General features: G+C 41.3%; 2 protein-coding genes across 4 annotated transcripts; one reads left to right on the top strand and one right to left on the bottom strand.

Annotated features, from left to right (window-relative positions):
* Positions 1–3: 3 nt before the first annotated feature.
* On the bottom strand, positions 4–3,321 carry mbd4 (methyl-CpG binding domain protein 4). 2 transcript variants are annotated; one of them, XM_027277249.1, is made up of 8 exons: positions 3,207–3,321; positions 2,915–3,088; positions 2,094–2,773; positions 1,058–1,123; positions 826–960; positions 594–743; positions 362–465; positions 4–270 (listed from the first exon to the last, which is right to left on the bottom strand). In XM_027277249.1, exons 2-8 carry the CDS (start codon positions 2,959–2,961, stop codon positions 196–198), a joined length of 1,257 nt encoding a protein of 418 aa, XP_027133050.1. In that variant the 5' UTR covers positions 2,962–3,088; positions 3,207–3,321; the 3' UTR covers positions 4–195. The 2 variants fall into 2 exon arrangements, with proteins under 2 accessions (XP_027133050.1, XP_027133049.1); XM_027277248.1 differs by lacking the exon at positions 3,207–3,321 and having other exon boundaries at positions 2,859–3,087.
* A 42-nt stretch (positions 3,322–3,363) lies between these two features.
* ift122 (intraflagellar transport 122 homolog (Chlamydomonas)) lies at positions 3,364–22,768 on the top strand. Of its 2 annotated transcripts, XM_027277226.1 has the most exons (30): positions 3,364–3,496; positions 4,800–4,866; positions 4,954–5,038; positions 5,125–5,203; positions 5,303–5,379; positions 5,509–5,575; positions 5,661–5,807; positions 5,968–6,030; positions 6,597–6,672; positions 7,599–7,790; positions 8,194–8,332; positions 8,780–8,982; positions 9,857–9,994; positions 10,208–10,372; positions 10,590–10,787; positions 11,083–11,223; positions 11,441–11,494; positions 12,134–12,295; positions 13,113–13,279; positions 14,353–14,524; positions 15,840–15,942; positions 17,719–17,859; positions 17,977–18,074; positions 19,148–19,248; positions 20,404–20,569; positions 20,700–20,817; positions 20,896–21,024; positions 21,614–21,690; positions 21,813–21,977; positions 22,116–22,768. In XM_027277226.1, exons 1-30 carry the CDS (start codon positions 3,453–3,455, stop codon positions 22,200–22,202), a joined length of 3,621 nt encoding a protein of 1,206 aa, XP_027133027.1. In that variant the 5' UTR covers positions 3,364–3,452; the 3' UTR covers positions 22,203–22,768. The 2 variants fall into 2 exon arrangements, with proteins under 2 accessions (XP_027133027.1, XP_027133028.1); XM_027277227.1 differs by lacking the exon at positions 5,968–6,030.
* Positions 22,769–23,113: the final 345 nt, after the last annotated feature.

Genomic DNA, 23,113 nt, shown 5'->3' with positions numbered 1-23,113 from the left:
TTGAAACCATTTAAAACATTTTATTACACGTTGAGTAAAACTTTTTCAACATTTGGAGAGTGTCTCTGCATAATTTAAATCAATTAGATTTAACTTTGCAAGTTCAACATAATACTAATTGTTAGATAACAGCAGTGTTATAACTGATTTTCTTGTCTGAGCCACAACAAATCTTCCTTGTAGTTCTTTGTACTTTCAGATTCCGAGTGTTTCATGGTTCTCCCACAGCCAGGCATGGTATTTGTTTAACTTGTGATCTTGAGGTGTCACCTTTGATAAAAGAAGACCCGATTTTGTGTTAATTATTATTACAAAACCGATGTAATCTACTGAAAGTAAAACAGTTTTAGATTACACTCACCTGTCTCCACTCTCCCACACAGAAGATCCTGTAGGAGTCGTTTCCATACTTCCCAATACCATGCAGCTCGATGGGGTAACGCCACTGTTTTGTTAGATATTCATCTATGCAGGAGAAAACAAATAGTGAGATTCATCAGCCCTCTGATATGGCTGCATGAGTGCACAAACATACTGCTTGCTTACACACAAGTGTGTGCTGTAATCGATCACAAATAGTGGACATCATTCACCTGAGAAGCGGATGAGTGTTTTGGCTCTAAGCTCATATAGGCCCAGGGGCATCATGAGCTCAGACATGGGCTTCCAGTCAGCCTCCCGGATCACCTGTGCAGACGGATATCGCTCAAAGAACTGCCACAGTAGTGGTATGGCCATCTTACCTGGAGTATTATAAGACAAAAATAGATTTAAGTTCTGGTTGCTACAATATTGTTGCAATGCAATGTGATTGTTTGATCCTACCGCTTGTCTTATTCAGAAAAATGGTGGCCACCAGGAGCTTCCAGGGGTCGTGGAAAAGGGTTTCCTGTACGAGGTTGTAGGGTGAGCGAGGGGGTGTCCACTTCTTGAAGACCTTCCTCCTGGGTGGGCTCAGGACTGTGTTCAGACAGTGTACATGTTATAGGTATACTTTAAGTCCCATATACACAAGTTTTCTTGGTTTCTTGTATTAAATGAACCAATTTAACATTACCATCTTTGGTGAGTTTTCTGCTGAAATACGGGCTTGTTTTCCGTTTGTCTTTCATGCTCTTAGACTCTAGGCAGACAAGAAACATGTAATATGTATATTTAATATTTAAGAGGACCTGCAAGTAATGGAAAAATGCTCTAAAAAAAAACTTGAACAGAACAGTTCCTTACAACCTTACCAAGAAAGGAGAAATTGAAGTTGTTCAAGCACAGTTAGTGAATAGTTCAAATGTAAGTCATATTTTTTGGTCATGTCCAAAGTTAAGTAACTATAAGAAGTATATGTTTTATGTCCTTAAAGAAGTATTCTACTTGTTACAAATCATTTTACGGGCCACACCAAGTGCTTTACTTGAATTCTGATCCTGCCTCATCCAATATATAGATTTAAAAAAAGCATGAGAGCTCTATGAAGTGTGATCACATATTTTATGAGACTCATCACGACTGGGTTCATATGCCAGATCTTCCGTAATAATTGACATTTTACCCTTCCTGATGGAGACGTACCGACCATCCACATCCACCAATCCAATGTGATCCAATACAACAACTCTGCAACTGCATCGTATTCATTATATTAACATTACATTCATATTTTGGACAACCTATTTAAATAAATTTATATAAACAACAACAGCATCCACTAAGCTCTTTATAATAAACACGAAGTAGAATTAATACTTCTCTGACAGTATCAACAAAAACAAAGAAATTCAGCTTCATAAAAGTAGAATTTATGGCAGAGTTGTTGTATTGATTCACATTGGAATGTGTAGTGCATTGTACATAATGGAGTTGCCTGTTGGTGTATCTTTGGTTGTGTTGAATTTGTACAGTATGTATTTATAACTACAAAATGTGAAGGCAGCTGGAAGACAGATTAAAATGTGATATTGTACTGTACTGTATAATATGCTGTTTTTAATGTGCAAAACTAAAGTTTCAAAAAAAGTAAGTTTAAAAAAAGCAGATGCAGAGGAAATTAACTTAACTGCTGCTTTTACAAGCTGTCAGAAAGTGAAGATCATACTTACTATTCTGGGATTCTCTCACTCTTGTGCAGCCCCCACTAGTGATGTCAGGTAATAACACCTCCTCTTCCACAGTCTCCTGCTCAGAATTAGGCTCGTTGTCACCTTTTCTGTGAATCTGTATCTCATCTCTGTCGCGTTCATCCTCACCCTCGTTCTCGCTCTCAGTGGCAGGTTCAACATTCAGACTAGGGACAGAAGGCTGCGAGTCTGCTTGTGTGTGCTTGTGAACAATTAAAGTCTTTTGTTGGTTACTGGTAGGAGCCAGTCTGAGGAGCTTCTCTCTCAGCAGACCCACCCGCTGGGGGCTCTTCTGCACTGTGGCATCATCCACTGTGGGTGAAGGAGCACCTTGTATTTCTCCTACATGTGGGATCTCTTCCAGTGCAATGTCAGTGTTAATATGTTTAGCATCCTCTGAGAGCTTGATATTTTTCTTTTTGAGGGTGGAAGAGGCTCTTTTAGATTTATTTGGAGGTGGATCCAATATTTCTGTTGCATCCACCTGCTGTCCATCTGCATGTTTTTTCTTTCTTACCCTCGGTTTCACTTGTGAGGGAGTGATGACATCATCGCCTTTAGATGCAGTGAAATCAAAAAGGTTTATGTCTAATTCACCGTCTCCATTTTTTAGAAGGAAAGTGTGCAGGGACGCTCTTGACCGGAACTTCAGCCCTTGGGGACTTGAAACAGAAAGATCAATCAGACACTGATCTGAATGCATCTGCAAAACACTCAGTCATGATTACAAGAAAACACTCGAATCACCTTATAATGTAGACATCCAGTCTGCCTGCAGTCTTGCCTGTTTTTCTCACCCTCACCTCTCTGATCCAGCCAGAGGGCATTGTGGAAGTGTGGCACGAATCATCCTCGTCCTTGCAACTTTGGTTAATTATGTCTCCATTGGCCTCAAGTTGGACATCACAGCTTGTGGGGAGCATTTTTTGAGAGGCGTGGAGACTGGAGTTACTCTGTTACATCTGTTTCATCTTTATCTAAAACACAAACAACACATGCATGAGATCGCATGAGACCAAACATATCATGGACAGCATGTGTTGACATTAGCAGCAAAGCACAAACATGTTAATATAACGGAAAAAAAAAACATACATGAATCCTGCATTCAGAGGTGTGCAGTGGCTGAAATAAGCGCTCTACTTCCCGGTTACTTTCTGCTGTGAACACCGGAGGACTGGAGCATAACAGGAAGCAAGCAGCGGGCAAATCCGCGCCTGCGCAGTGAGAATAACGAAAACGGAGCTTAGTATGAAAAACCGAGTGAAGAAGCTACAAACAACCTGTGGATAAAAAAACAACCAAAAAAGTATCGGTCCTATTGAACGTTAAAGGGTGGAGATGAGAGCCGTATTAGCATGGAAGGAAACAGTCAGTGAACAATGGTGAGAGTCTACGTGTTTATGTTTTTTACGCTGCCAAACCGAGGCCCGACGCTGGTGGTTAGCAACGGCGGTTGCTATGTAAACTAGTTAGTGCTAGCCTGGCTAGCATTGAAGTTAGCACCCCGATTCGTTTGTGCTTCATTTAATGACAGAGATACTAAATGTGTCTCGTTTCTAAGATATGTCATGCAAGATATCTTGTCTTATTGACAGCGAAGCATGCTGCATTTCTTTCTGGAGAGAGATATAACTTTATATGGTATGAGCTAATGTTAGTGTTAAGCCTGCTAACTGTCGTTAACAGGCAGATTTAGACACATTATTGAGGTATTAAAATGGTATAACCAGGTTAACGATTAACACCAGTCTTATTGGTAGGGTTTCTTGTAGTTTTGGGGTCTTTTACTTTTAGCTTTTTAGTTGAAAACTCTGGAAAAACCATTCAATCAGAATCAGGTTTATTGCCAAGTAGGTTGCAGGACTTTTAAGAGAGAGATACTTTATTAATCCCCTCAACGGGGAAATGCATTTTCTAAGCCCAAACACACATGCGGTACAAGGCTCATAGACATGCAAATGTGGAGAGAGATGGTGGAGTGATGGGCAGCCAGCCCTGCGAGCAGTTGTGGGGGTTTGTGCCTTGCTCAAGGGCACCTCGGCAGTGCCCAGGAGGTGAACTGGCACCTCTCCAGCTGCCAGTCCATGCAGGACTTGAGCCGGCCACCCTCCGGTTTCCAAGCCAAGTCTCTATGGACTGAGCTACTGCCGCCCCAAATACATAACAAACATTAAGTAAAAATCAGGTATCAAAAATATATGCATGTTTTAAAATGAAAATGAAAAGACTTTGTGCAGGAATATACAAAGTATTTACCAGGTAATGTGCAAAAGGTTTAGTATGCATAATATTCCATATCCATCCATCCATTTACTGTATATCAGCTGACTTAGAGAGAGAGAGGACAAAAAATTATAATGTGCAAGATATTTATCAAAACAAGGCAGACCAAAAGATGTTGAATAAAAGGTGTGCGTTAAAGTAACACATAGAGTCAGTAGATCCTGTGTTGATGTAACACATAGAGTCTGCAGGGACGAGTAGTGAGTTTGTGACTGTTCATACTGCTGTTTTCAAAATTAAGAAATGTTGCTTGTTTTGGCCAATTCTTCTTTTTCCATATCCAGTAAAAAAAAAACAAACAAATCCTCACATTTGAGTGATATTTGTATATTTCCATTAAGAAAAGGACCTGATAAATGACCATTAATTGGATAACCATTTCACCATTATTATCTCTTGCAGTGTTTATGATCTTGCCTTCAAGCCAGATGGCAGCCAGCTCATCATTGCTGCGGGGCTTCGTGTCCTGGTAAGGTTTTCCTGTTTGCACATATCTAAATAATACATACATTATAATAATTATTACTAGATTTGAATGTATTGTTTTTTGTTTCAGGTGTATGACACAGCAGATGGAGTTCTTATCATGCCTTTAAAAGGACACAAAGACATAGTGTACTGTGTTGCCTATGCTAAAGATGGTACTCAACTGAATTTTCATTTGTACACCACGTTTTCCTGTATTAGTTATCTTTGTTATTTTAATAACTGCTGCATTCATCTACAGGTAAAAGGTTTGCCTCAGGGTCAGCAGACAAAAGCATCATCATCTGGACGTCTAAACTGGAGGGTATTTTGAAATACACGTAAGTGTCACTTTTGCTCATCTCTTTAGTATTAAGACATCCTCTGCTGTGTGTGGCTCTTCAGTCTATATTTGTTTTCTTTTCTGTGTTTACCTGTAGTCACAATGACTCTATCCAGTGTGTTGCCTACAACCCTGTCACTCACCAACTTGCCTCCTGCTCTTCAGGTGACTTTGGTAAGTGCACCATGTCTAGACTGGACTCTAAAATCTTTTACATAACATGCTATAAACCTATAAATATTTATAAGACAAATGATTGCCCCCATGGATCACAGGACATCTCACCTACCTTTACATTTTTAGGTCTGTGGTCCCCGGAGCAAAAATCTGTGAACAAACATAAAGTGAGCAGCAAAATAACATGTTGTGGGTAAGTAAAATCTGTAATTAAAATCGGCAACATCTGTATACTTTAACAGGACACATTTGTGTTGAAGGGTTTCATTTGATTGAAGGTGGACAAATGATGGCCAGTATCTAGCCCTTGGCATGATGAATGGAGTGGTGAGCATTCGGAACAAGAACGGAGAGGAGAAGGTCAAGATAGAGCGTCCAGGAGGCTCCTCATCTCCGATCTGGTCCATAGCCTGGAACCCCTCCAAGTAAGTCTTTCTTAATTATTGCAGCATACGATTGTAAAAACACAAAACTGTGTCTCATCTTAACTTTAACTAATTTATTAAATTAAACTTCTCACACTGTCACACACATGTGCGAATGAGAGTACATTACATTTTAAATGAAGAGCTTGCATGGGGCCAGCAGGTGGCAGTGCTCAACCAAAGAGCAGTACATCTATTTCTGCGATGGAGATCATGATGACTGGTGGGAGCCGCCTCTTGATGACCCCTACAGCCAAAGAAAGGAGCCCACCTGTAGCCATTTCACAGAACTACTGATCAGGAGAGAAAGGAAGATGGAAATTTGAAGGAGGAAGGGAAAAGAGACCAGTGCTGAGATACAATGATAAGATTCAGCAGATATATTATTGTTGGGTTGCTTCATGGAATATGTTTGGTCATCACACAGAGGTCAGAGCTTGGGGTAATTCAGGAAATAGTTTTTCTTGAGCTGCTAGGGTTTCATTGTTTTTCTGACATATGCTTTCGGAGGATGAATTCTTGTCAGCACAAGGGCTTAGATGGCTAGATACATGGGCTTACTGTATATAACAATAATAAAGATTAGTATAATCTCTGTCCTGTCATGTACTTAACATTGTTGAGGACACAAACATAGTAAAGCCAAAAGCTTTCCATTGGGAAAAGAGGCCTGACCATACATCTCTGTGATAACACTGTAATCATTACCTGAACAACCAAAGCCCTAGTCAGTAAAGTATGTTGACAGGAGTACTTATCCCTAAAGTCATTTTTGTTATATTTTCACAGGGATGAGCACAATGACATTCTGGCTGTGGCAGACTGGGGTCAAAAGCTGTCCTTTTATCAGCTCAGCGGGAAACAGGTGATTATCACAGATTTATGTAATAAAGGCCTAAATATGCATTTTATATCATATGGTATGCCTAAGCACAACTAACATTTGTATAATGCATGCATGTGTATATATGCATGCATATATGCTGAGTCTTAGTCGTGCAATATGTTCCATTCAAACAACACTCCTCTGCCAGCTTCTAACTGCTTAAAAGGGCACTTAGATGACTAAATATAGGCAGTCTCATTACTTTGCGTGGATAATACTAGAAGACTATTAGCTTACTGTATGTGTTATCATTTGCTACAGCAATAAAAAAACAAGAATACTTGAAACTGCCTATCTTGCCAAAATATATGGTATCGAAACACTTTATGAGTTTAAGACCTGTGTTTCCTGCTGTAATCAGACTGTCAGGGTCTATTGAAACCATAACAGTACATTGGAAGTGATTCCGCTATGCTTTAATGGCCCCCTCACTGTCCCTCCTCCCTCCTAAATTCCCTGCGGGCAATACCGTAATTATGGACAAATATGCACTGTTCATTATTTTGCCGTTATGCCTTAGGCTCATATATTGTCAACGGCCTATTTATCTATTTAAGTGAACATTCTGTTTTGATTACAACACCAGGAATTGTTCGCAATGAAAGAAAATAACTATGGCTTGTCAGGCAGCCTTTTTTTCCAGAGTGAGGAGAAACAGATGCACAGATTTGGGGGACTAAAATGATGTTGTGCAAATGGACTTTGAACACTATTACAATAGAGGCTATTTAAACCAGCCTCATCTTTTCATCAAACGCTAAGAGGGATGGTTGAAAGTGCTGTAGACTTTGATGTGTGTCAGCCCAGACAGTGGGAAGTGTTGGCCCAGGCCCATAGGCAATAAATATGAGAAATACTCCTTTTATTCTTGGTTTAATGGCCACTTCTCTCTTTGTCTCTCTCAGATTGGAAAAGACAGGACTCTCACCTATGACCCTTGTTGCATCAGCTATTTCTCCAAGGGCGAGTATATAGTCATGGGTGGCTCTGATAAACAGGCCTCCCTGTACACTAAAGACGGTGTGCGGCTAGGCACCATTGGAGAGCAGCATTCCTGGGTGTGGACGTGCCGCGTTAAGCCTGACTCCAACTTTGTGGTGGGTCCTCAGCTTATGTACTCATGTGTCTAGAGAAGTTATCCTCATAGTAGTATGTGTCATACTGAGAGAAGGAGGAGGAAGATGTGATGTGAAACACTGATAAAGCTCAGACCTGAGTGCCAGTCTGCATTTGATACATTTTCTTGATCTGATGGCGCTGCGCCTCTTTAGCTACACAGATACACAACGCCTTTTGATTTTACAGTAGCACCTTGGCAGTTTTTCCTTTCACAATATTTAACTGAAAGCGATGAGGGATGCAAGAGTGAAATGGTCGCTGGCAGATTATCTCAGTTCTACTGTGTAGATGCTTTAACTACAGGAACACTTTTCCCACTCTCACAGTCTTTTCTTAGAGGTGTTAATAGGATGTACTGCTACATTGTTATCTCTTATCTAGGTGTTGGGCTGCCAGGATGGGACCATCGCCTGCTACCAACTTATCTTCAGTACAGTTCACGGCCTCTACAAGGATCGCTATGCTTATAGAGACAGCATGACTGATGTCATTGTCCAGCACCTCATCACTGAACAAAAAGGTTCTCTTTTGTTTAAGCAACAGGATATTGAGTTTATAATAGAGTACTGTAGCAGGATGACACTTCAAGTAATAGGGTGTGTTAGTGTCTTGAAACATCACAGTTAGTACCAGGATTAAACATATAAAAAACATATTTTCTGACCTAATCTTTAAACATTACCAACAGCTTTAATAGGATCATGTTATATATTTTTTCTATTGTCATATCACCCACATCTACAGTCATCCAACTGCTATTTTGTAAGGGTAGCCAGTCCGCTGTCAAATGGCAGATGTCTCTTTTCATTCTTCATATAAAAGATTTGTTTTTATAAAGGAGTGGTTTCAGCGTGTTTATTTTCTTTGACAAAAAGGGAAGAGCAGCATGACAGCATTACTGGGATTGTAATACTCAGCTCTGAGAAGAACATGTTCATTCTCTCCCTTCATTTCCGTCTTCCCCCAGTGAGGATCAAGTGTCGTGAGCTGGTGAAAAAGATCGCCATCTACAGAAACCGTCTTGCTATCCAGCTGCCTGAGAAGATCCTCATCTATGAGCTCTATTCGGACGACTTCTCAGATATGCACTACCGCATCAAGGAGAAAATATGCAGGAAGTTTGAATGCAACTTGCTGGTGGTCTGCTCCCAGAATATCATCCTGTGTCAGGTCAGGGGAGATCAAGAGTTCCATTATCAGCTTAAAATCTCCTGCTTGTGTATACCAGAGAGTTTGTGTTCTGGGTCTTTCCTCACATAATGAGACAAACTGTTTTCCTTCAGTTTTGCTTCTTAGACTAAATTATACTGACCTGCAGTGACACTGTTGTTCGGATGCACACTTGACAGATTGTGCAAGATGCCACAGAGACATTTGAGCATAATTAACACGATGGAAGCAGAGTGATTCAATACTAACCCAAACAGTCCAGAGAAAAAAATATATAATTTGAAGTTGCTGGAATCCCAGATGTTTCTGCCTAGTTTGCAAAAGGCTCTAGCTGTGCAGCTGTGCATGTGCGCCACAGGCTCTGCCTCACTCCCAACCCTCTTCAAACTGGATCAAGCAAGACAGTTGAATGAAGGGGAAGAACCACAGTCTGTTGAACCAGTGGGTGTCCCTCGGGGTTTTTCTCTGTTTCTTGTCTCTATGTGTTTGACAGAGGCTGGTAGGGAGGAGGAGCAGCCATAACACAGAGGTTATTTCCCTTTAAATCTGTCTGTGTGTGACAGAGGTGCTTCAGATCTCTCTTTAACAGGCATGCTCATGTTTCGTGCCTCAGACAGCTTTTAGACCATATGAATGGGCTGTGCTCGTAAGGGCTGTGTATGTCTGTGTCAAATCAAATTGTATTTTATCTTTATAGCATTACTTTGTGACACTGAGCCACACTTTGCAGTGTGGTATTTACAAGTACGTTTAAATAACATAAAAGGTGAGGTTTACAGACTGATAAAAACAGGATCATTCGGTCACACTGTACTGGGCTTTTATGTGTTGAATGTAATTGTTGTCTCATCTTTCCCGCTCTGCTCTTGAGCAGGAGAAGAGGCTCCAGTGCATGTCCTTCACCAGTGTCAGAGAAAAAGAATGGGTGATGGAGTCTCTAATTCGCTACATCAAAGTGATTGGTGGTCCGCCAGGCAGAGAGGGCCTTCTAGTAGGATTAAAAAATGGAGCTGTGAGTATTTTGAGAAAACACATACCCATTTTAAGTAACCTCAGAAGTGACACTTATGCCCACAAGCCAGTGGTGCAGGGATTTGAACATAAATGAAACATATTTCTTTCTCATCTTTTTCATTGATACCTTCCTTATAGTGAATTCGACTAGCATCAGTGCCGATGCTGTATTCTGATTTTGTTTTGCTGGCTGTTGTGTTTTGTGATGTAGATCCTGAAGATATTTGTTGACAACCCGTTTCCCATCACACTGCTGAAGCTGTCAACATCAGTGCGCTGCCTGGACATGAGTGCCTCTCGCAATAAACTGGCTGTGGTAGATGAGCACAACACTCTCCTAGTATACGACATCAACAGTAAAGAACTGCTTTTTCAGGTCAGTGGAGCTAGGGGTTAAGGGTATGGTTGAGAAACTTCTCCTCTCATAACTTTCAGAGGTGCAGCAGGGTGGAATAAAATACAAACATGCATGTTTGTATAAATATTTGCATTAGGTACAGGTACATTTTTTACTCCTGCACTCCTGTCTGTTTTTCTCTATTATTCTCTGTTGCCCTCCTTTATGTGCCTCCTTTGTTTTTCTGTCCTTGTAGGAGCCTAATGCTAACAGCGTGGCCTGGAACACCCAGTGTGAGGACATGCTGTGCTTCTCTGGCAATGGCTACCTTAACATCAAGGCTAGCAACTTTCCTGTACACCAGCAGAAGATGCAAGGCTTTATGGTTGGCTACAACGGCTCAAAGATTTTCTGTCTCCATGTTTATTCCATGTCTGCTGTGGAGGTGCCTCAGGTACATATTATGTTGTCAGATGGTCCTAGTCTAGAGGAAATGATGGTGTTCCATGTGATGATGATGTTTAAACATTGCCAGCAATCAGTGTATCTTAAATATCTTGGTGTTCATTTGTACTACAAAGACAAAAAATACATGGACTGCTTTTTTTGATGTATTTGCTTGTTATTGAGAAGTATGTGGTGAAGATATGATTTTGTTGTTGGTCCTTTTTTATTTATTGTTTAGTTTGCCGCTGTTCTCACACTGTAAAATTTATCATGCTTGATGATTGTGTTGTTGCTCTGCCCAGTCAGCACCCATGTACCAGTATCTGGAGAGGAAGATGTTCAAGGAGGCCTATCAGATCGCCTGTCTAGGTGTGACAGACAGTGACTGGAGGGATTTAGCCACAGAGGCCCTGGAGGGACTCGACTTTGACACTGCAAAGAAGGCCAGTCAAGCACAGATTTTTCTGATGTCACTTAGCATTACTCGTACACTTTATCATCTGGAAACATATATTTACAGCACGCACATTACACAGGCATTCAAATATAAACAGAAGAAGGTATGTTAGGATTTTTGAGGAGATGGTACTGCAAAAGAAAACAAAACATCAGATTCTGAGGTCGCCCTCTAAGTCATTTCTTGTCTTTCCTCATTTTCAGGCCTTCATTAGAATAAGAGACCTGCGCTACCTGGAACTCATCAACAGCATCGAGGTCAGACCTATTTTTCAGCAAGAGAAAAAAAATCCTTCAATACTGTGCAAAGCCAAGTTCACATTTTTTGTTTGCTGATTTCTGTTCCGACCAGAGCTGACATCACGAAACTCAGACTGAGCCAATAGCAATTATTATTGTCATCATATATTTAATTGCTCTGGGCTACACTTCACACACTACACACTCAAACAAGGGAGGAACCTGTATCCTAAATGACCTTCTGGGGTCAAATCCACACACACACATAAGCCAATACACAGCAAAGCACACACACACATACAGGGCCAGAGGAAGGTCTTTCAACTTTGCTTGTGCTGGCAAAAAGTTTCAGCTGTTCTCCCTTTTTGAAAAAAGGAAATGTCCTTCAGTAATAGTGCATTTTCTCAGTGATATGAAAGAAATCTTCATTGTATAAATACTAATAGTAAATAGTATTTGTTCTTACAGTGGCCAAGAGTTTAGTGTGGGTTCAAAAGTGAGGCTGATTGCATCCAGCAAAGCTTTAAGTGCCTTCTGTGTTGTTTGACTCAACATGTGTGTCAACACACACGCATAACTGTTTGTGTGAGTGTGTATACATACATGCGAGTGTTTATCTCTGCACACATGCCAGTGTTTGTGCTGACTGATTTGCAGGAGAGGAAGAAGCGGGGTGAGAACGACAATGAGCTGTTCCTGGCAGACGTCTATGCCTACCAGGGGAAATTCCACGAGGCAGCCAAGCTTTACAAACGCACTGGCCACGAATCCAGAGCCCTGAGCATGTATACTGACCTGCGCATGTTCGACTACGCTAAGGTGACTAAATCATCGATTGACCGAAACAAATATGCATGTACAGCATACCTTTGTATGGATACGGACAGAACAACCTGGAAAGGACTACAAGTTTTAGGGGTGTAGAACATGTGTTTTTCTTCATCATGTGCAGTTATGCCAAGTTGGGGCCCTGCACTGTGTTCAAACGGCCCCCCTTTACCGTCTGTCTTTCATCTCCTCATATATCACTGAAATCTCCACATATATATCATCTGATCAGTACACACACACACACCATGCTTTTACACACATATCCATGTGCAACCCAAGGATAACTTACACACATAGTTACAGTTGTAAATGGAGCACAAATGGAGAGAAATAAGGCGAGCGTCTGCTTTTACATGAATACTTTGATGAGAAGGTCAGTTGGAGTTGAGACAAATTCATGCTTTATTATGTTTACATGCGGAGGGACACTTTGATCATCAGCGTTACATTCACATTGCTGGAGCAGATGACACAGCCATGACTTGTTCATGTATATTTGTGTGTGTGTGCTTATATCAGATTGTATGTGTGTTTGATCTGGCTGCTGTATATTTATGTGGCTGTGTGGCCATCTGGTCCTACAGGCTGTTTGTTTTAGGTAGGATGGACACCGGAGGGAACGGCCCTCTAGCAGCCTGCTGTTTGTGTGATTCTCTGTCTCCTGTCTCGGCCTTGACCCACACAGTTATGACTGTCTGAACTAGACATCTCTTGCTCTCCTTCCAGAGTGTATTAAGATTCCATTTTTTTTTTAAAATTACCATCAGTATGTTAGTAAGTTTGAAACTTTGTGTCTTACTCTCAGGATTTTGTTGGAGCGACAGACCCTAAGAGCACTCGGATCCTGATGACCAAGCAGGCAGACTGGGCTAAGAGCAGCAAGGAGCCCCGGGCAGCAGCAGAGATGTACCTGTCAGCAGGAGAACATCTCAAAGCCATAGACATTATAGGCGAACACGGCTGGGCAGACATGTAGGTGTCAGTCACTATATGAAACCCTCGAGATGAGCCTTTTACCATAGGAAACATTGTTATTCCTGTTTAACCATTTCTAAACCAACTTTTTAGAGTTGTGTGTATGATTTCCCGCATTTGTGTAATCTAAAATACAACTGCTTTCAATATGGTAATACAATGATACAAACAGTGTACAGTGATACAAATACACACGTAGCCAACTAGGCCATTAGGATGCTTCATCCTTTGCAGATTTAATGCATTGAAGATTTAAGTTCCTCTCCAGTCAGAAATATGGTTTGGTTATTGTTTCTACTCTTGGATGTTTGACCCTCTCTTTGCAGAGTGATATATGTGTAGAGTTTGACACTAGTAGGTTCTTTTCACTTTCATCTGCTGAAGGCGTAAAGTGTCCACTAAGAAGTAGTCTAGTAGTTTTAAACTGAAAAATAATTGCATATTGCTAGATTTCTGGGTTTTTCAATGACGGGGAAAGAGCAGATGTAATTTAAATAAAAAAATAACTGGGTCACTTAGCTTTTTTCTGGAAAAAACATATCAGACAGTCTTAAAACATGTCTGGAGGGGATCTATAACCTCTTTGTTGCGTACTTAGTAGCAAAAAGAAGCAATAAAATAGTAAATGTCTAGAACATGTGTCTCTCACTCAGAGGATCAGTATTAAAAGGTATATTTGACCTGCTGATGTAGTAGAAGTACAGAGGGAATGATTACCTTTCCATTAGCTTTCACTCATTTGTGTGGGAATGTGGGCTGTGAGTGCGTGTTGTTAAAAACCAGGCAAAGTGATAAGCCAGTGTCTGGTGGTCATATCAGAACTCCCCACTGACTCCATCTGACCTACTGTCTGCATGCGGAGATCCCCTGTGGTGCTACCAGTTGGTCAGCCCAGCAAACACTGCAGCTGAACACAGACACTGATTCAGCTTGTGACCCTGACTGGTTCATATTCTTTTTGAGGTCATGAGCATAGTTTGATATAGCAGACCTCCGTGTACGGGTTTATCTGCACTCGCCCTGTTTTTTGTGTGTGCGCTCATTCCTCTCTCCTCTCTCCTCTCATTCAGGCTGATCGACATCGCTCGCAAGTTGGACAAGGCTGAGCGTGAACCGCTGGCAAAGTGCGCGTTCTACTTCACGAGGCTGAAGCACCATGGCTATGCCTCAGAGACTTATTCCAAGATGGGAGACTTGCAGGCTCTATTGCAGCTGCATGTGGAAACCCGGCATTGGGACGAGGTCTGACATACTTATGCACACGGGAAGCACACCTGCTCTGCTCATCATGGCTTAGAGTATATATATAGAGTGTCCTGAGACAATCATCATAAATATAGTGTGAGCCACATAGGGGTGTTCTAAATAAAATGCTGTGGTACTCAGAAACCAATATCATAAACCATTTCATGTTCATGGCTTGTTCAGTTTTTGCAAGGATCGCCAGAAAAGTATATTGTATTTGTTAAAGTAACCACAGCTGAATGCAAATAATAAGACAATGCATCTGCCTACTTTCCTCATACCCTGACAAACTTAAACCACGCACACTCCAGAGCTAATCATCCAGCTTTGGATTTCTCTGAATCCATGCCCACACTATGATTAGAGAGTGAGAAGCACAAAACAGTCTACTGCACTGCAAGAGTATCAGCTTAAAGCTCGATTCTGCTTCCAATCAAATTCATACATCACAGTGGATCATGTTCCTCAGACGAGAAAAGAAAAAAGAAAGGAAATATTGCATTTCTTTAATCCATCTGCTGTTCTTTAATTGAGTTAAAGGCATTGCAGAGATGCACATTGGTGATTTGCATGCTGAAACAGAAGAGCCAAAAACAGAACATCAAATCAGGATCACATGGTTCTGCTGTAGTGTCTGAGGGAAGCCTTCCTGGATATTTATTTGATCCTCAAAGAGGAGAAAAGAGAGAGCAGAGGGAGGGAGGCAGAGGTTGAGAGAACCGTTAGGCTTTATGTGCTTCTCCAGGGGAGGTGGACACCAAGACAGGACAGACCTCAGACTAGAGTTACAGCATGGGCCATATGGATGCTATTCACAGCACCCACTCTTTCTAAAACAATGTATTTCTTTAAATGACTTTGGGCTCACAGGCCTAGGACACACACACTCCCTTTCTCTCTTTTACTGTATGGTATGACTGGTGTGTGTTTCTTGGCTCAAGTTTTTAGATTAATCAGTCACTATGACAGGCAAATATATGTCCTTAGGGCACTACAACAGCTCTTTATATCCCGTCATTCAAACAGGGTAAGAGCTGCAGTTATAGTTCTAATTGGGTGTGAAATCAACTCAGCTCATACATTTTCTTTGTTCTCGGCTAATTAATAATGCTGTAGAAACAATTTGACAGGAAGTAATGTGTGTTTTTCTGGATAATGTGTGGCACCTCGTATATCCCTAATTTAGGTGTAATTACCCAGGGCAGCCTTACATTCTTCTATATGTTACAATCTGTGTGACTTTCTCATGCAAACCTGCCACATAAACTGTTTTACATCTCTCTTCTCTTCTTTGCACACACTCGTTTTTCAGGCCTTCTCACTGGTGGAGAAGCACCCCCAGTTCAAAAACAACGTCTTTGTGCCTTACGCCCAGTGGCTGGCTGAGAATGACCGCTTTGAAGAGGCGCAAAAAGGTGAGTTTTGCGTCACCCTTATGCCTGCACAGGTTGCTCTGATGTATACATCCACTTTTTTTTTTTAATAGTGCAACTTTTCAGGGTTATTTCAGTGAGCATTAAAATCTACACTCGCAGGCAATGTTTACATATGGAAGTGATAAAGCCTGGCCAGCTCTGCAAGCAGACATTTTTCACTACTTCCTTAGGATTCTCTGTATCCACTGTAAAACATGATCTTCTTTGCTGGAGCAGAGCAGAACAGAGCTGGGCTGCCTGTTAACTGAATGACATGCATGCATGCCTCTAATCACCAGTACTACAAGCGGCTCTGATGATGATTACCAACTGTAACCATAGTTATAATCAGCTCATAGATTTATAATTATGATCTCAGCAGGCATATTTCCTCTTCTACATAATCTTCCTCTGCCTGTCTCAACAAGACTGAACAGGCTTGATTGTATTGGAGCTTGCTAATGGTCATGCATTTTGCTGATCGTGTGTATTTAAGTTGGACAGTAACAGAGTATTACGTTACCAGTGATTGTAATTGAGTCTAAGATTCTGGCATGTGCACTGTGCTGGTATTACTCAGTGACAGGTTTAGAAATGGTTAACACCAGACTGAATTGGTGAGTACGTATGTCAGTAGGTCAGTTGTGTCGAGAATGAGGTCCTGGACCTCCAGGGGTTTTTAGTGGGTCTGCAGCATTTTTATCATCACCAAACAGCTATTTGACAGTTTTCTTATTTGTCACATTCAGTTTGTATTGTATCTTTTCACAGTTTCTCGGTTCTGTCCATTGAAATCATTTACTTTTGAATCTATATGCCATAAGCTTGATTAACCAGATTTTATTTTATTTTTTTTCACAAAAAGTTGAGTGCTGACATTACAATTGTCCTAAAGATGTTATCTTTATTTACCGTTATAGCACACGTCAAACAACGTGTGTTTGTCTGTTAAGGAGCTTTGATTAGAAAAGGTTGAGAACACTACTATACTGCCAGCTTGTGTTTTGTGTTTCTTTAAGGGGTAAGGGGGGGGTGTGCTCCTTCCTAAGACTAACCAACTGCAGCTGAATGTGGTTTTCATCCCGTTAGGTAGACTGATTAATATTTACCACTAATATGTCCTGACCCCTACTGTGGTTGCATGGACGGGGTCACTGGTGGGGTCGATCCCTGAAAGCTGCTTCTAATTACCTTCTGATAGGAACATGAAGAGTGGAGCTCATGTTTGTTGGTGCTTTAAAGTCAAACTCGCTGTGTTGGGGAAAAAAAGGGACATTAGTTATTATGTGCAAAAAAAAAAAAAGAAAATGGAAATGTCCATTATGTACAAAGGCATTTTCTTTGAGAATGCAGTTTCATCAGCAAACAGCTAATCTTCAGTGATTCTTTACAGATACATGTTGATTGAACTTTATTATGGCATGATTTCAGAAACACAAATGATTGCTTTTGTATTCTCTGTTACTGAGACAGCTAATTCATGAAAGCTGTGTTGTTCTTAATAATGTAATAATCATCTTAAAAATGTCTGGTAGCTCTTTCCTGTTAAAATCCTTTTCCAAACAGAATATGAGAGGCAGTGAAACTAGTGCAAGTAAAGTGCAAAAACACAACCACAATGACAACTTGACACCAAAGATGTCACCCAAAAATAAATAAATAAAGCAGGGACGTCTTGGATTGACACTTTAAATCCAGCGTTGCCTCAGGACTAGACAGTTTTTCAAGGACAAATAATAATCCATCCTTCACCACTTTCTGTTTTTCACTCTTTAGCATTTCATAAGGCAGGGCGACAGAACGAAGCTGTGAAAGTCCTGGAGCAGCTGACCCACAATGCAGTGGTGGAAAACAGGTTCAACGATGCAGGGTACTATTATTGGATGCTGTCTATGCAGTGTCTGGACATTGCCAGAGGTGAGAGCCATCTTGTGAGCACTGAGAAACATAATTAGTTTTTATTTTAAAGCTTAATGCATGCAGATTATTGGCTCTCACTAAGCCTTTTGTTACATTTGTGTTTATCTGAATCAGAAAGTGAAGACCAGAGGGATGAAATGCTAAAGAAGTTTGAGCGTTTTCAGCATCTTGCTGAGCTCTACCATGTCTATCGCTCTATTCAGCGCTACACGGTGAGAACATGCGCCTGTTGTCAACCCTAATGTTTCATAGCCAGACCAGACAAAAGTAGGAGGAGGCTTTAAAAAAAATGAGGAAGCCATGTGATTGGCTGTCAGATTGAAAGCCCAGAAACAGTACATATTATATGGTTAGATTTCAGTTTGGATTTAAACTCTTTCATGTTCCTATTATAATTTATTTTCTCACATGAAGTGTACTGACAACCCCTCTGTGATTCTGCCCACTTTTTAATAAACTTTAGTACTCAAATTTCTTCAGGCTGCTGTGAATTTGACAAGAAAAAGGTCTGGCTCTGTAAGATTATGTCAATCCGAAAAAAGGGACTCAGGGTAAATGAGTTGTTTGTTGTTGAGTAAAGTGAAGAAAGGAGACAGTACTGAAGGGGAATCTAATCATCTTGAACTACCGCTTTTTTTATGTTCCACTTAAAAGTTGACTGACAAAGAATTTCTGATGGACTTACTTCACGTAACAGTGATAGATTCCCTTAATGCAGCAGTTCACTTCCTGAAACCTCTTTGACCCCTATCACTATGGTAACCATCTTCTTGATTGATCATGACGACTGCCAAATCAATAATCTTCTCCAAGTCCCCAAGCCTAACATACTTACAAACAAGCAACCCCTGGTTATGGGCGCTATACGGGTGACCTGGCCTGTGTCAGTGTCCTCAGTTTGTTGTTTCAGCTTTCTGCTTGGCTGTGGTCACACCCCTGCAGTTGTGAAGCCTCGGTGTGATCCAGACCAGAGCAGGGAACCTCGATATCTCACTTTAACTCTCATGGGCAGGCACTATAGATTTGAACTATCAACTCTAGGATAAGGTGCTGTTAGTGATTGCTTTAGCAAATTCTCCGTTCCCTTTCACAGCACTGTGAGGTGTGTCGAGGCACCACAAAGGGGTTAGGCTGCTTTTAGACTAGGTTAAAAGATGAAAACGTTAAGAGGGGGAGTAGGAAAGATGAAGCTTTAAAAGAAAATGTAGGAACATGCACATTTTTATCAGAGATTTTATAATCCCTACACCTTCCATTTCTCATTTTTAACTGTGTCTATCTTCAGGATGAGCCTTTCAGTTCCCACATGCCGGAGACGCTCTTCAACATCTGCAGATTCCTCCTTAACAACCTCACCAAGGAAATACCACCAGGAATTTCCAAAGTGTATCCTTCCATTTGAGAAAGCCCTTACATAGATATCAGGCAGATATTTTTTAGAATAAACCATTGTGGAGCCCTTCCTCCCTGGAAAAGTCTCAAGACCAAACATGCCAATCTGAAATTAAGACTGGCAGAGACAGTGATGATAAAGGAGGTGGAAAGGAGATAGAAGTAGCGAGAAAACGGAAGAGTTGGCGCCACTACGGAAACCACGCTGCTGCTGAGAGAAATAAAAGGGGTGATGATGGGGAGGAGGGGACGATGCCAGGAAGAGGCACATTCTCCGTTTTTGAAAACAAATGCTTTGATTACTGAACTTTGTGCATACATGTACATACATAAACACACTAAACAATGTGCTTTAATTTGAAAAAATACACACACAGCCACCCACAGCCACACAGACAAACCAATGTGGTCACACACAGTGGAATATGAGGAAGGAAAACCCAGCCTCTGAGAAGGAAATCAGGCTGAGCAGCTGGATCTGTGGCCAAACTGAGGTGTTCCAGAAACTTTGAACTTAGATTTATAGACTGAGCCTGGCCACGTTGGACTTGGTCTGAACAATTAAACACATCACAAAAAAGCTGCACTAAACAAGTTTAAACAATAGGAGGACATGCATTTATCATCAGTCCCAGCCGTGGAACAGAACTGGGTGTGTAGGAGGAGCTGGAGTGGAAGCTAAAGTGGAGAGGAAGGGAGAAGAGTAGTGTTAAGTTGTAGGTGATGGAGGAGTGCCAACATAGAGCTGTTGCAGCTGCAACTCATTGACCTGTCATTGCCACTCTCAGAGCTGCTCTCCTACCAATATGTCTCTTTATAAATACAAATAAGCTGCAGTTTCCTCAACTCAAACACAAAAACAGCCACACAGGCTTGCATAAGCACACACGCAAACCCACAAACACTCTTACCATGGTATTATTTTTCAAGGCATTTAGCCAATGTTGCTGGCTCAGCAAGGCTGTTGTTCAACTCATTAAGAGAAATGCGGGAACACACCGTTATACCTATTTATAAATGCACACCAGACACAAAAAAGTAACTAATTTTTCAATAAGACACCCAGAAATCAATTGTTCAATGAAGCTATATTTGGATCACCAACTATTCCCCCTACAGTACATTAGTTTTTCTTGACCTAATTATTAGTAACACCTTGTATGCTTTGGCCAAGCAGAGTCAAAAGCTAGGTGCATATAAACTTGCCAGGTATTCCTACGAGAAGCTCCAGGAGCTGCACATTCCCTCCCGCTTCCAGGAGTCCATAGAACTGGGGAGCCTCACCATTCGCGCTAAACCGTTTCATGACAGCGAGGTGTGTTTTTAAAAGTTGGATGTACATCCTGATATATTGTTCACAGATGAATACTTTTTGGATATTAGAGGGGTTATCCCTGCCCTGTGTTCTTGGAAGTGTATGTTAAACTTCCATGTGTCTCCTGCAGGACCTGATTGAAGGCATGATGTGCTACCGCTGCTCCACCAACAACCCCCTACTGAACAACCAGGGCAGTGTGTGCATCAACTGCAGACAGCCTTTCATCTACTCGGCCTCGTCATATGGTCAGTGACACACAAACAGATTGTGGGAAGTATTTGCATAGAGAGGACTCCAATTGTGTCTTATCTGCTTTTGTACAGAGGTTTTGCCTCTGGTGCAGTTCTACCTGGAGGAGGGCATCAGCGATGAAGAGGCTGTGTCTCTGATTGACCTAGAAGTCCCACACACGGATCAGAGGGATGCACGCTGGCACGATATGGACAATGGTGGTATCCTTTGGTCATCTACACAGTGTAACCACACACACACACACACACACACACACACACATACACAGAGTAACAGATGACTCACATGCTTTGTATGAATTATTAACTCCTCGCTCTGCTGGTCCTGTGTCCCTGCCCTAACATACTGCACATCACTTCAAAATGAAGCACGTGACTCCCCTCCGCCTTGTGACAGTTCTAAGAAGCTGTTTAGTCTGCGTTGGCCTCGATTCTGTGCTGGTGGGTAAGCTGTCAGTGCTAAGTCATCTTAGCTCTTGAGCTAATAGGGTTAGTGAGGCTCTCCTGTCTCATCTTAATGACACTAACCCTCCGAGAGCCGTAGCCACAGCCCTAGTGCAGGGATTAACCTGCATTAGCCGGCAGACACTCAAGGGCACTGAGGTCTGCTCTGTTTCTCCAGAGCCACGACATGACTGACAGGCATGACTGATTGCTATTTTAAACACCCACTTTCTCTTTTTATGTTTTAAAAATACATAACTAGATAAAACATACATAACACATTAAATGTAATGCCGAAATGTTGTGCGTTGCTTCAGCTATTTGTCCTTTAATTACCACAAATCAGAGCTGCAGGCTTTGAGGATGGATGATGGTTTGGATGATGCAGAGGAAGACCCATTTACAGCCAAAATGAGCTTTGAGGTAAGAAAGGACGGCGCAGATGAGGCGATTAATATTCCACCAACTGGGCAAACCAGCTGGAGAGGGTGAAAGGACTGGGTCCATAATAGAACGTGGATGTGTTCATGTGTCTGTTTACACAGCAGGGGGGCTCGAACTTTGTCCCAGTCAAGGTGAGTCGCTCGGTGTTGCGCTCAATGAGCAGAAGGGACGTCCTGATCAAACGCTGGCCCAGGCCGCTCAAATGGGAATACTTCCGCTCCCTGCTGCCTGATGTGAGCATCACCATGTGCCCCACCTGCTTTAAGGTACAGCACTTATAAGACACAAAGCTTGTATAACCCACTGTGTAAAACCATATACAACATTTTTCTGTCATTTTTCTTTTTGTCTATAGATCTGTTTATTCTTTTCTAATGTCCATTTCTTTGTATTCTCTCATATAGATGTTTCACAGTGAGGATTATGAGCTCCTCGTGCTCCAACACAACTGCTGTCCTTACTGTCGCCGGCCCATCGATGAACCAAACTGATCTACTTAAAACTAGAACAGCTATTTTAAACATTTCACTTTTTGTACCCTCAGGCTAACATTTTTGTCCTTTTGGATATTCTGACCTTTCTACATCGTTCTTTTACATTTCATCAGCGTTGTAATATAAATAGACATCTGTTGTAATGTAATGTAAATGTGTTACCTGTTACCTGTCCTCTAGCTCCGTCTCAAGAGCAGTAATACCTGTAGTGTTTGTGTTGGTCATTATAGAGTGAAACAAAAGTGCAACATCAGCCAATTAACCCAATTGGATTATTAGGATCAGATTAGCTTGGGCTGTCACTGATTACATCATTACTTTAAAGAGAGCACAGATGTACAGTGTAAAAAAAAAAATCACTATGATGAGAAAATAATTAAAAAGACACTATTTTAACGTAATAGATGACATATATTTGTTATGTAGAGAACATTGTTATTCACAAAGGACAGATACATCAAGTGCATTCAACAGGCTTATTTATACTGTATGTTTTCTAACATGTATTTTTTATATTGTTACGAAGGAACACAAGCCTTTTCAATAAAATATTTTCTATGGCAGCGTGTTTTCTTACTGTTACAAAGACAACTTGTGTAATATTACTTCTTACTCTTGCAGACTGAACTTCAGGATTTGTCTGCTGCAGGGAGAGTGCACGCTATGAGTGGTATGCCCCACTGATTCTGATTACACTTAAAGCTATGAGTTGAGCTCTGCATTATGCAGTGGTTAGGGATTAGGCTTTCACAGATGCAAATAAGTTGAATTGCTCAAGAAAATTCATTTGTAGTTTGTCCACTCTGAACGTTTTAAATCACAAATACGCCTGCTCGCTCTTTGCTTTCCCTCCCACTCTCTCTCTGTCTGCTCTCATCTTATTCTAATGATGCACATGACAGTAATGA

This window comes from Larimichthys crocea, unplaced genomic scaffold, assembly GCF_000972845.2.
Source record: "Larimichthys crocea isolate SSNF unplaced genomic scaffold, L_crocea_2.0 scaffold97, whole genome shotgun sequence".
Classification (NCBI taxonomy): domain Eukaryota; kingdom Metazoa; phylum Chordata; class Actinopteri; family Sciaenidae; genus Larimichthys; species Larimichthys crocea.
The sequence above is the reverse complement of the archived record's forward strand: the minus strand, read 5'-3'. Positions and strand labels throughout refer to the sequence as shown.

What these genes read in the sequence shown, in the direction of transcription:
- mbd4 (XM_027277248.1), bottom strand. Translation starts at nt 3,034, where the DNA reads ATGCTCCCCACAAGCTGTGATGTCCAACTTGAGGCCAATGGAGACATA. An exon ending in TTTTCTGAATAAGACAAGCG is followed by an intron (nt 744 to 825) that starts GTAGGATCAAAC and finishes ATAATACTCCAG; the next exon opens with GTAAGATGGCCATACCACTA. An exon ending in AACACTCATCCGCTTCTCAG is followed by an intron (nt 466 to 593) that starts GTGAATGATGTC and finishes TCTCCTGCATAG; the next exon opens with ATGAATATCTAACAAAACAG.
- ift122 (XM_027277226.1), top strand. Translation starts at nt 3,453, where the DNA reads ATGAGAGCCGTATTAGCATGGAAGGAAACAGTCAGTGAACAATG. An exon ending in AGCAAAATAACATGTTGTGG is followed by an intron (nt 5,576 to 5,660) that starts GTAAGTAAAATC and finishes ATTTGATTGAAG; the next exon opens with GTGGACAAATGATGGCCAGT. An exon ending in GTGTCTGGACATTGCCAGAG is followed by an intron (nt 17,860 to 17,976) that starts GTGAGAGCCATC and finishes TATCTGAATCAG; the next exon opens with AAAGTGAAGACCAGAGGGAT.